General features: G+C 47.7%; 1 protein-coding gene across 1 annotated transcript in view; it reads right to left on the reverse strand.

Moving 5' to 3' along the window:
- F5 (coagulation factor V) overlaps positions 1-13,678 on the reverse strand; it is a 154,502-nt gene that overhangs the window by 43,394 nt on the left and 97,430 nt on the right. Inside the window, 2 exon segments of the mRNA XM_030202234.1 lie at positions 3,220-3,291; positions 11,781-11,897. Coding sequence (XP_030058094.1) covers positions 3,220-3,291; positions 11,781-11,897 — 189 coding nt within the window.

Below are 13,678 nucleotides of genomic sequence, written 5' to 3' on the forward strand. Positions count from 1 at the left end.
GCGAGTGACCGACTCACTCGCAAATGTGCAGTAGAGACTTCCCTCTCTGTCCCGCCCCTGCGTCAATATGTGATGACGGGAGCGGGACAGAGAGGGAAACTGCGCTCCCCTCCCCCCCGAGGTCACCGCTGCCACCACCCCTCCACCCGGCCCGGGCCTTCTGATCGCAATTAATTCAACTTACATCGCCACAGCACGCAGATCAGCTGAGCTCCGGTCGGCCTTCCTTCCCTGCCTGTGTCCTGCCCTCGCCGACGGTACGTCATACGAGGGCGGGACACAGGCAGAGAGGGAAGGCCAGGCCGACGGGAGCTCAGCTGATCTGCGTGCTGCGGCGATGTAAGTTGAATTAATAGCGAACAGAGGGCCCGGGCCGGGTGGAGGGGTGGCGGTGGCAGCAGCGACTCTGGGGGGGGGGGGGCCTTGGAAAACCCCCATTCCAATAGTAGCCTGTTTTAACGGGCTCAACGGCTAGTTAAACAGAAAATACAGGAAGCATTTATTACATGAACAGTTAAATATGCCTTCTCTATTCACGCTTTCAGAAATTCAAGTACCAAAACTGACTACTGAGAGGCGCGTATGTTTCAGAAGTATTCAAACTGTAGTGTGCATAATAATCTAATCTATTTATTTATTTGGACTCAGCACAGCAATGACATTCAGATATATTAGGTATTTTTCTTCTCGTGCATTTCTGTCTGTATTGCTGCACGTGTTTATTTTGTTGTAAAAGATTAAAAAGTTCAACAGAAATTGACAACATAAAAAGAAAAGAATTGTGAAATGTAGACAATAACCTGTTATTCAAAGTCGTTAAATCGCGGGAGGATTGTGAAAAATTACAAGCAGACCTTACGAGACTGGGCGTCTAAATGGCAGATGCCGTTTAATGCGAGCAAGTGCAAAGTGACGCATATAAGAGGAACCCGAATTATAGCTACGTCATGCAAGGTTCCACAGTAGGAGTCACAGACCAAGAAAGGGATCTAGATGTCGTCGTTGATGATACGTTGAAACCTTCTGCTCAGTGTGCTGTTGCGGCTAAGAAAGCAAATAGAATGTTAGGTATTATTAGGAAAGGAATGAAAAACAAAAATGAGGACGTTATAATGCCCTTGTATCGCTCCATGGTGCGACCGCACCTCGAATATTGTGTTCAATTCTGGTCACTGCATCTCAAAAAAGATATAGAGGAATTAGAAAAGGTACAGAGAAGGGCGACGAAAATGATAACGGGGATGGGACAACTTCCCTATGAGGAAAGGCTAAAGCGGCTGGGGCTCTTCAGTTTGGAGAAAAGGCGGCTGAGAAGAGATATGATAGAGGTCTATAAAATAATGAGTGGAGTTGAACAGGTAGATGTGAAGCGTCTGTTTACGCTTTCCAAAAATACTAGGACTAGGGGGCACTCGATGAAGCTACAGTGTAGTAAATTTAAAACAAATCTGAGAAAATAATTCATAACTCAATGTGTAATTAAACTCTGGAATTCGTTGCCAGAGAATGTGGTAAAGGCGATTAGCTTAGCGGAGTTTAAAAAAGGTTTGGATGGCTTCCTAAAGGAAAAGTCCATAGACCATTATTAAATGGAATTGGGGAAAATCCACTATTTCAGGGATAAGCAGTATAGAATGGTTTGTACTTTTTTGGGATCTTGCCAGGTATTTGTGACCTGGATTGGCCACTGTTGGAAACAGGATGCTGGGCTTGATGGACCTTTGGTCTTTCCCAGTATGGCAATACTTATGTACTTAAGCACCTCTCTGCTGCTAGTGATAATAGTGACTGGAAAAATGAGACACTTGCATCCCCTGCATATCCCTGCTCTATAAACTCCAGGTTCTATCTGCTCAAGGAAATGAACCCTCTCATTCAATAACAGGATGCATAAATGTATAGAATACTGGCACGCATGTGAATGTATACCTATGTGTGTAAGTGACAGCAGAGTGCTAAGCACTATTTTATCATTTAAGCACCCAGATTGTTTAGCATCAGTGGCGTAGCTATGGGTGGGCACAGGACCACCCATTTTTGCTTCAGGCCCACCCCGTCTAGTGGCTCCCAAAACACCTCATTGGTAGTGCCTTACTCCGCTCTCTCTCTCTTGCCTGCAGCAATTCCTATAAGCAACCTGCGCCAGCCCTGCAGGCTTCCCTCTACCGCTTCCCGCCCTCGATGACGTCACTTCCTGTTTCTTCACCGGTGTGGCAGGGATGCGGTAGAGGGAAGATTGCAGGGCCAGTGCAGGTTGCTACAGGAATTGCTGCTGGTGATGGCTTGGAGGTAGACCGGAGAAGGGGGGGGGGGGGGGGGTAGAAAGTGACGTGCAGATGCCAGACAGGGGGGAGAGAGCAGCAGATACTGGGTGGAAGGGGAGAAAGATGATGATATGTGGGGCAGGGGTGGAGGGAAATGTTTAAAAAAATACTGTATTGTATGTATTGGGGGGGGGGAGGCCCTCTCAAAATGGCAGGTCTGGCTACAGTGCCGTAGCGAGGGTGCCTGACACCCGGGCGGGTCGCCGCTGTGCACCCCCCCCCCCCCAGGTGCAGGGCACGGCACCCCCCCCCCCCCTCCGGAGCGCAACCCCCCTCCCTGAAACGCACCCTATCTTTCAACCTTTCAGCGGGGGGCAGGCGGGAGGGCCAATCCGCCCCCAGTGCACATCACTGGGAGCTGCGTCGGCTCTGCTGCTTCCCTGCTTTCTCTGCCCCGGAACAGGAAGTAACCTGTTCTGAGGCAGAAAGAGCAGGTAACCAGCGAGCCGACACCCCCCCAGCGCATGCACCCGGGGCGGACTGCCCCCCCGCCCCCTTCCTACGCCACTGTCTGGCTACACTCCTGTTTACCACGTAAATACAATTACAGGGGAGGGGAATGGGTGGGTCTAACATTTATGCATATAACTTACAGAATACTGTGAGAGTCTCTGGATACAAAATTAGTAGCAGTGAAGTCCTGATTAACACATTGGAAGCATATCACCAAATATTCTTCAAAGGGAGGAATGGTTTTTTTTAAAAGGTCAAAAGTACTAGGCAATGCCCAAAATAGATACTTTAAAACATCACGTTAAAACACCCCAAATTCCAATATGCTTTGGAAAACCCAGGGCATCTCTTGAATTTAGCCACCTCTAGGTGAGTTGCTTTCATTATTTTAAATGAGAAAAAAACATGATGGATAATCTTCTGTAGATGATCTTCAACTTACCCAAATAATTAAGTGCAGTTATTTGCGAATCTGCTATAACTCCAGCCATTAGGCCCATTGGCAATTTACAAGCTGCAGAAAAGAAGATAAAAATAAATACAAACTGAAGTAATGACTATGAATTGACTTCCTCTCGTGTCCATCTGAGTCATACTCAGTGCTTTTTTTGTGCCGGTACGCGCACCTTTTTTTTCTGAGGGCCGGCTCACCAACTTTCCGTTCTGCCCCCTGCAAATCTAATATTTACCAAAGTCGCAGTGCGAACCGGCAGTAGTGAAGACAGCAAGCAGGCAGGCTCGCCTGAGTCCTCGTCGCTTCCCTGCCATCTCAACACAGCTCAGGCTCAGCGTCCTGCCTTCGTCGCTTCCCTGCCCTCTCAGCAGCACAGCTAAGGCTCAGCGTCCCGCCTTCGTCGCTTCCCTGCCCTCTCAGCGTCCCCCCTTCCTGTGATGTAATTTCCTTTCCGCGAGGGCGGGACGCTGAGAGGGCAGGGAAGCGACAAAGGTGGGATGCTGAGCCTGAGCTGTGCTGAGAGGGCAGGGAAACGACGAGGAGGCGAGCCTGCCTGCTTGCTGTCTTCACTACCACCGGTTTGCGCTGTGACTTCGGTAAATATTACATTTGCAGAGGGCAGAACAGAAAGTTGGTGAGCTGAGGGTCGGTAGGTGGGGATGGGGTTGGAACGATCTCGGGGGCAGGTGGAGGCTGGGGCGAGTCACGGGACATGGAAGGGAGGGGGAGGATAGGGGGGAAGGGATTATCGCTGGACATGGAGGGGAGGACAGAGAATCGGTGAACATGGATGGAAGGGAAGGATAGGGGCAAAGGAGAATCGCTGGACATGGATGGGAGGGAAGGATAGGGGCAAAGGAGAATCGCTGAACATGGATGGGAGGGGAGGGCAGAGGAGAATCCTGGACATGGATGGGATGGAGGGCAGGGGAGAGAAGAGAGTTGCTGGACATGGATGGATGGAGGGGAGGGCAGGAGAAATGTTGGACATGGATGGAGGAGAGGGAAGACAGGAAGGAGATGCACATGGATGGAGGGGAGAGAGGAGAATCACTGGACATGGATGGGAGGGAAGGGCAGGGGAGAGAGGAGAGTTGCAGGACATGGATGGATGGAGGGAGAGCAGGAGAAATGCTGGACATGGATGAAGGAGAGGGAAGACAGGAAGGAGATGCACATGGATGGAGGGGAGGGGAGAGAGGAGAAATGCTGGACATGGATGGAGTGGAGGGCAGGGAAGAGAAATGTTGGCGGGAAGGAAAGACAGAGGAAGGAGATGCACATGGATGGAGGGGGAGAGGAGAAATGCTGGACTTGGATGGAGGAGAGGGAAGACAGAGGATGGAGATGCACATGGATGGTGGGGAGGGGAGAGAGTTGAAATACTGGACATGGATGGAGAGGAGGAAAGAGAGAGGACGTGAGATGAACATGGATGGAGGGGAGGGGGAGAGGATAAATGCTGTACATGGATGGAGGGGAGGGAAGACAGAGGAGGAGATGCACATGGATTTAGGGGAGACGAGAAATTCTGGCCATGGATGGAGGGGAGAGAGTTGAAATGCTGGACAAGGATGGAGGGAAGAGAGAGGAAGTGAGATGAACATGGATGGAGGAGAGGGAAAGAGAGGAAGTGAAATGAACATGGATGGAGGGGAGGTGTAATCCGTTGGGTTGGTCGTGAGCCCTTGGGCCCTGGCCGAGGCCAGCAGGGCGCCGACCCAGGCCAAGGGGAGACCGACCCACCACCGCACACCCCAGCTACACAATACCCCTTAAGCTACCTCTCCCCACAGTCCCTCAGGAAGAAGGGAAATAGGCATACAGGCGGGCCTCGCGGCCGAACCGGAACCCACGCACACAGAGCCACTTGTGCGAGCCTCACGGCTGAACTGGAACCCAATCACACACAGGGAGGGGTGAAAGATCCCAGAGGGCCCCAAGATGCCAGACACGCGCTGAACACCAGCAATAGGGCAGAGGGGGAAACAAAGGACCAGAGCGGACCACGCCCACCCAGGGGACTAGCGCAGGACAGGGGAACTAACACAGCAACCCCCCCCCCCCACCAGGGTAGGAGCCCCAGGCAGAAGCCAGAGGAACCAGACACAAAAGGAAGGCAGAAAGCCTTTGCCTCAAACCCACTGTAGACAGAGGCACACAGAACACTAAGGGTTAAGCTTGTAGAGCCAGCAGAGAGAGTGCCATAAATCAACAAACAATCAGAGAGAACGCTTCCCCTCCCGAGAGGGAGTGGGCCCATCCAATAAACACACTGGCAGAGGCAGGAATACAATACACACAGTACACAAAGGGTTAAACTCACTGAGCCAGCAGGCCCGGACACTGGGAAGAGAAATCCTTAAAACAAACAAACAAAGGAGAACACTCTCACTCAGCCCAGAGCCCCGGAGGCTGAGCAATGCCCAGCCCCCACTAAACAAAGGAGCAGCTGACCCTGATTACAGAGCTACCCACACACACACAGCAGCAGCTAATCCAGAGGGAAGGAAAAGAATACTCTAATACAACACAGATCCCTGTCAGAACCTAGAGCACGTTCTGAGAGAAAACTATCAGGCTTTCCTGTCACCACCAAGTAAGTAACGCAAAAGCAGAGAAACTCTTCAGCTGCAGGCTAAAGTACTAACCCCTGACGTCAGCACAACCCCTGGCAGCCAATCAGAAGAGACATCCCCCCCTCCCCCTCAGCCAAACCGGCAGAATCATAACAGGAGGAGAAATGCTGGTCATGGATGGATGAGAGGGAAGAGAGAGGAAGGACAGGAGATACATATGGATGGAGGGAAGGGAAGAATAGGAAGGAGATGCATACTGACAGAGATGAGGGAAAGGGAAAAGAGGAGAAAAACTGCACCTGGATGGAGAAAATAGGCAAAAACTGGATCCACTCTATACCTCCTCCAGTCAAGTCTGCGGAGGACCCAGCTTTTACCTATGGATGTAGAGCAAGGAATGAAGAAGAAAGGAGGAAAGTAAAGAAATAAATGGAAAGGAATCCTTGGAAACGGAGTTAAGGGAACAGATAGAGAGCAGCAGAATCAGAGACTGGGACCAACATGATCAGAAAAACAAAGTCACCAGACAACAAAGGTAGAAAAAATCATTTTATTTTCATTTTAGTGTTTGGAATATGTCCACTTTGAGAATTTACATCTGCTATCTTAATTTGCACTGGGTATACTGGAGCTGTAACATCTTACAGAAATTATTTATAATTAAAAAATTCAAGTTATTTTTTTTCTCCTATACTGGTATAATATTTTCAATGATGCCTGTTTATATGCACCAAGGGGTGTGGCTAACATGGGTGTGGCTATCATAGGGGCAGAGTCATAGGTGGTGGCCCCCGCCCATAATGAGTACCGGTACCTTTTTTCCTACAAAAAAAAGCACTGGTCATACTACATAATGAGAAGAATCCAACCTATTGGATGCAGACATTCTACATGAAAAGAAAGAACACCTCTTACCCAGGATCAGTGGTGTGCTGGAGCAGGCTCTCACAGGCTCGCAAGAGCCGGTTGTTAAGTTTTTAAGAATTTTGGGAGCCGGTTGTTAAAGTAGGGCCCTCCATGGCTATTTTGACAGCTGGCTCCCAAAATGTGGGCTTCGGCCCCCTGCTGAGTTATCTTTTACTTTGCTGGTGGGGATGCTGAGCCCTGCCAGCCAAGTAAGTGGACTGCTGCTGCTCCCCGCTCCTTGTTTCCAGCTCTGGGCAGCAGGCTGGGACTTCTCGAGCATGTGAGAGGGGTTCCGGCATGCTGCTCAGAGCAAGATGTTGGGAGTGGTGGAGGTCCATTTATTGGCTGCCAGCAAAGGTATGCCTAGTGTGCCCGCACGAAGGGAGGGAGGAGAGAGAGGCAAGTGTTGCCTCCCCCCCCCCCCCCCCCCCCCCCCCCTGGCCACCCCTGGCCCTTCCAACTGCAGAGCTGGCTACGTCCAGAGAAAGATTCTGTTGTTAAAATTTACCAGCACACCCCTGCCCAGGATGCATATATTCACCTCTTACTCATTTTTGAAAACCTCCCAATCAATAAAGAAGTGAATAACAGAGGGAGAGAGACAGACAGACAGACAGACAGAGAACAGGTGTCACAGCGGAGAAAGAAATTCAATCTTTACCAAAGGTGATTAGTTTTTCATTCCTCTTTCTATTCACTATTTCCACCATTAACTACTACTACTACTACTTAACATTTCTAGCGCGCTACTAGGGTTACGCAGCGCTGTACAGATTAACAAAAAAGGACAGTCCCTGCTCCAAGGAGCTTACAATCTAATGGGCGAAATGTCAAGTAGGGGCAGTCTAGGTTTCCTGAATAGAGGTATGATGGTTAGGTGCCGAAGGCGACATTGAAGAGGTGGGCTTTGAGCAAGGCTATTCCACCATTAATATGTTATACAAGTGAAGTGGCTGGGAAGAAAGCATACTTTTTTACATCCCCTATTCTCTATAGATTGCAGTGAGGAACAATGTCATACTGAAAGGGGGGGGGGGGGGGGGGAATGGGGACCGATATTCAGAGGGAAATAACCAGAATGTGCCATTGCTATTAATGCTAACCCAATTCCCTTGTTTCAACACTCAACATTTTAGGTGTCATCCTAAATGAAGAACTTTCTTTTCAATCACATATCATGTCTGACCTTCAAGACCCTGAAAGGGAATGGTCCTGAAGAATAGGATGATCCTCCACACACCGCCAAGGACACTAAGGTCCTCCCAAAGACTATCACTAACCACACCCTCTCCAAAAGACAATACAGAATGTGACACCCGCGTGCGAGCCTTCTCCAGAGTAGCCCCCACACTCTGGAATGCACTCCCTGAAAGGCTCCGCTCAACACAAGACTACCTCTACTTCAGGAAGTAGGTGAAAGGTTGGCTCTTCAACCAAGCCTTTAATGGAAGATGTAACTAACTTGTTAGTCTCACTCACACACACAAGGATTGACTCGGGCTGCACATACTACAGTAGGACATGTTTATCCACTCCTACCCTAGCTGACATCATTTTTAACCATCTCTCTGACCTCATGTGCAACTTTCTTTAAATCTGTCACCTTACTTTCTAACTCTTCTTACTCTCTTACCTATCTATATGATACAACTTTGCTTTACCCCTCACTATCAATTAAAATGTTCTATTACGTATTGTGTTGACACTGTAAGCCAGGGCCGGTCTTAGCAAGTGCGGGGCCCTGTGCAGACCAATTTGGTGGGGCCCCATCCTAGCCCCGCCCCTACCCTAGCTCCACCCCATTGATAAGATTATTCCATTTTTAGAATTTTTTTTTATTTATGAAATTTCAAATAAAGACAAATGAAGCTAAACTTGTACAAAAAAACTGATTGAAATAATAAGCACAATGCTATCATCATGAAACCTCCCCTCCCCAGAAATTATTCAGTTCAAGCCCACTACAATTAGTAGTTCCAATTCTCATAACAAAGGAGAAAATAAGGAAAAATATTAAGAAAAGATCCAGCACAGTGCTACAGTGTACAAGGTATGCCAGGAATGCTTTATTTGCCTTTGGTTGGAGAGAGGTTGAGTGACTCGATGCGGTCCCGGTCCGGGTCGGAGCGGAGGCACGAGGCAGAGTTGAGGCACGCTGAGCGGGGCCCCCTTAGGCGCGGGGCCCTATGCGGCCGCCTTGGTTGCCTCTGCCTAAGACCGGCCCTGAGAATAGCCATACCTTGTATTGTTATTTGAATATTTTTACTGCTGTAATTACCTATTGCTCATGTTTGATCTATTCTTACTGTACACCACCTTGAATGAATTCCTTCAAAAAGGTGGTAAATAAATCCTAATAAATAAAAAATATCGGTCATATCATACAAAAATGCTTCTTCAAACTGAGGCTTTTCTGCTGTATGTGTAGCTTATTTCATCAAGATGCACTGAGAACCACGATTATAGCTTGTGTTCTCACACAACTAGATTATTGATGAAACAGTGTGACAAGGCGGTGGCCGTAGCTAGAAGATTACTAGGCTGTATAGAAAGAGGTGTGACCAGCAGAAGAAAAGAGGTGTTGATGCCCCTGTACAAGTCGTTGGTGAGGCCCCACCTGGAGTATTGTGTTCAGTTTTGGAGGCCGTATCTTGCGAAGGATGTAAAAAGAATTGAAGCGGTGCAAAGAAAAGCTACGAGGATGGTATGGGATTTGCGTTACAAGATGTATGAGGAGAGACTTCCGGACCTGAACATGTATACCCTGGAGAAAAGGAGGAACAGGGGTGATATGATACAGACGTTCAAATATTTGAAAGGTATTAATCCGCAAACGAACCTTTTCTGGAGATGGGAAGGCGGTAGAACGAGAGGATATGAAATGAGATTGAAGGGGGGCAGACTCAAGAAGAATGTCAGGAAGTATTTTTTCACGGAGAGGGTGGTGGATGCTTGGAATGCCCTCCTGCGGGAGGTGGTGGAGATGAAAACGGTAACGGAATTCAAACATGCGTGGGATAAACATAAAGGAATCCTGTGCAGAAGAAAGGGATCCTCAGGAGCTTAGCCTAGAATGGGTGGCAACAAAACAGCAACAAAAACCTCTAGGACAGTGATGGCGAACCTTTTAGAGACCGAGTGCCCAAACAGCAACCCAAAACCGAATTATTTATCGCAAAGTGCCGGTACTCATTATGGGCGGGGTCACCACATATGACTCCACCCCTATGATAGCCACACCCCTTACACCAGCCATGGCGCATATAAACAGACATCATTGAAAATATTATACTAGTGTAGGAGAAAAAAATAACATGACTTTCTTCCATTATAAATCATTTCTGTAAGCTGTTACAGCTCCAGTATGCCCAGTGCAAAATAAGACAGCAGATGTAAATTCTCCAATTCGACATATTCCAAACACTAAAATGAAATAAAATGATTTTCCTACCTTTGTTGTCTGGTGATTTTGTTTTTCTATCCATATTGGTTCTAGTCGCTGATTCTGCTGCTCTCTATCTGTTCTCTTAACTCCGTTTCCAGGGCTTCCTTTCCATTGATTTCTTTACTTTCCTCCTTTCTTCTTCATTTCTTGCCCTCCATCCATGTCCAGCAACCATCCTCTCCCCTCCAGCCACAAATGTCCAGCAGCCCTCCTCTCCCCCCTGCCCTACCTCCCAGCACCCGGCAGCACCCAGCACCAGGCATCCCACCCACCCAGCACCCACCATCAGGTCTCCCTCCCACCCAGCACGCAGCAGCAGCACCAGGCCTCCCACCCACCCAGCACCCACCATCAGGTCTCCCTCCCACCCAGCAGCACACAGACAGCACCAGGCTGGCCTCCCGCCCTCCCTCCAACCCAACGAGCATCAGGCCGCCCGCCCGTCCGTCCTCCCTCCCTCCCAGCACCAGGAACCTCCCTCCTCCTAAAATTTAAAAAGCGTACCGAGGAGGTGCGCTTTTTAAATTTTAGGAGGAGGGAGGTTCCTGGTGCTGGGAGGGAGGGAAGGAGGGAGGGAGGACGGGCGGGCGGGCTGTTGCTCGTTGCGTTGGAGGGTTCCTGGTGCTGGGAGGGAAGGAAGGAGGGAGGGAGGACGGGCGGGCGGGCTGTTGCTCGTTGCATTGGAGGGAGGGTGGGAGGAAGGCTGAACTGGGAGGGAGAGTGGGCGGACCAGTGATGGTGACGGCGCGCGTGCCAAGGGAGAGGGCTCTGCGTGCCCTCTCTGGCACGCGTGCCATAGGTTCGCCATCACTGCTCTAGGAGGTTACTTTTTTTTTTTTGCCTCATCCTGTATGGATTCTAAAATGAACTCGAGTAGAAAGGTGTGGTAGCCATGTTAGTCCACTTTTAAAGGTAATCAATAGAAATAAAACATGGAAAAGAAAATAAGATGATACCTTTTTTAATTGGACATAACTTAATACGTTTCTTGATTAGCTTTCAAAGGTTGCCCTTATTCGTTAGATCAGAAATAAGCAAATGTTGGTAGATGACAGTATATATAAGAGGTTCACCGTGGGAATCCTGAAAGGGAACTTTAAAACAATATAGGAACGTAAGACCTTTGAACTCAGAATGATTAAATATTTTGACACCCACCAGACAGGACTTAACAAAGATCTGGGTTTTCTAGCCCATTATAAACCATTAAATTGTATTGCTTTGTCACCCTCCTGTCTCCATGCATATCTCCCTGTCCCTTATCCACCCGACTCTTCCTGTCTCTCACCTATCCACCCCCATCCTATTAGAATGTCACTGGAATGCTTTGATGTTTCACTTATATATACTATCATCTACCAACATTTGCTCATTTCCGATCTGACGAAGAAGGGCAACCTTCGAAAGCTAATCAAGAAATGTATTAAGTTACGTCCAATAAAAAAGGTATCATCTTATTTTCTTTTCCATGTTTTATTTCTATTGATTACCTTTAACTCCATAGTAGTTTAGAACTGTAGTGTTTTCTATATGAATAATCCCAGCAACGTAGAGGCAGGCCTCTTCCAGCATTTGCAGACTACAATGGGTAATACAGCCGGTGATAAGAGCGTACTTACGTTGGTCTATGACAAGAAAGTTTGTCTGCATCCCTGCTTGCTGATATTCTCCCAGTTCACAGTCTAGGAGCCATAAGCCAGCTTTTGATGGTTTCATTTCAACTGTGGCAAATGATCCTTGAAAATTAAAAAAGAAAAGCAACACACAAAAAGTAAAGCAGCTCCCGAGTCCTAAATCTGCCATCCTGAGTAAATCCTTAATAATCTCAGCACGCAAGCAATGAAATACTGTTTTATCACTCATTTGATTTATTTTCAGATCTAGTATTCTCCATTATATACTTTGCAAGTACAATACAATTCTATTTGCATCACTTTGAGTTTCAAGCTCATTTGTAAATCAGCACTTATGAGGGATAGTTTTCAAACTCATCTACAGGAATATTAAAACACGACTGTACTGTACACTAATTACACTTCAACTGCCCTGAAAATTAGATAGATCTGGGAAGATTTTTTTTGTGTGCTTATTTTAAATTTATAAGAATGCCTAAGGACTGGGAGTCACAGCCACCACCTTCTTTTGAAAAACAAGAAAAGGAAAGGGTAATTTTGGGGAAGGAGGTTGAGGAGGAAAGGGGGGGGGGGTGATGCTGCCTCACAAGAGTGCTGCCTGAGGCCCCCGCCTCAGGTGGCCTAATGTTAGTGCCAGCACTACATGGACACTCAAAGCCCTGCACCAGCAGTAATGAGTCTTGAGTAGACAGACACACTGTCATATTCATGCTGCCACCCTAAGTGGTCAGATCAGCTTTGGCTCCTGTAGAGCTACTGTTCACAGCCCTGGGAGGCTGGAGTCTCAGTCATCACACAATGATGATATTTAGAAGCAAGTCTTGGGTTTCTTGAGTTTCAGAGGATGCTGCAGTTTGTGGACCTAGGCTAAGGACTGTCACTGCAATGGCTGGGTTGAGTTGAGAACGGGATATAAAAACAGAGGGAAGTACCCTGGATAGCTGCAAATGAAGGTTCATAAGACGCAGCCCAATAAAAGATCAGCTTCAATTGAGCTAGAAACCCATAGAAGCAGGAGCACACTGATGAGTTAAAAAATTGGGGAAAAAAACTGTAAAACAAAAAAAAGAGAGAGAGAGCGAGAGAACATATAAAATATTTGATGACTGAAAAACATGAGCAGATTTAGGGATAAATAAAAACAAAACCCACCAAAACCACTTAGGAGTTTGTTAACCCCAAATCTGTTTTGAACTCTGGAGGACAATTAATAGAAAATCTTGAAAAGCTAGTTCCATCAAAGCCAATATTCAGGAGGTATTCACCACCAAAAAAAACCCCCAAACAAACACAGTTTTCATCAAGACCCCCCAAATAGGCAGGAGGTGCTACTACTACTACTATTTAACATTTCTAAAGCGCTACTAGGGTTACGCAGCGCTGTACAAGTTAACATAGAAGGACAGTCCCTGCTCAAAGAGCTTACAATCTAATGGACAAATGTACAGTCAGTCAAGTAGGGGCAGTCAAATTGGGGCAGTCTAGATTTCCTGAAAGGTATAAAGGTTAAGTGCCGAAGGCAACATTGAAGAGGTGGTCTTTGAGCAAGGATTTGAAGATGGGTAGGGAGGGGGCTAGGCATAGGGGCTCAGGGAGTTGATTCCACGCATAGGGTGAGGCGAGGCAGAATGGGTGGAACCTCTGCTCTCAGGACAAATCCCTCCTCTCAGTACCCTTCTCCACCACCGCCAACTCCAGGTGCTGCCATCAGACACATTCTTTTACATCCTCTACCCTACTCAGAGACATACCAACAAAGATTTCTGCAAACAAGGATGTCACTTTGATTCCCTTCTTCTTACCATACTCAGAAGCTGTTAGATGATCCAAATGTAAAATTACCCTAATGGTTCTAACAATGGACTGAAAACCAGAAAAAAAAA

This window comes from Microcaecilia unicolor, chromosome 4 (genome assembly GCF_901765095.1).
Source record: "Microcaecilia unicolor chromosome 4, aMicUni1.1, whole genome shotgun sequence".
Classification (NCBI taxonomy): Eukaryota; Metazoa; Chordata; class Amphibia; order Gymnophiona; family Siphonopidae; genus Microcaecilia; species Microcaecilia unicolor.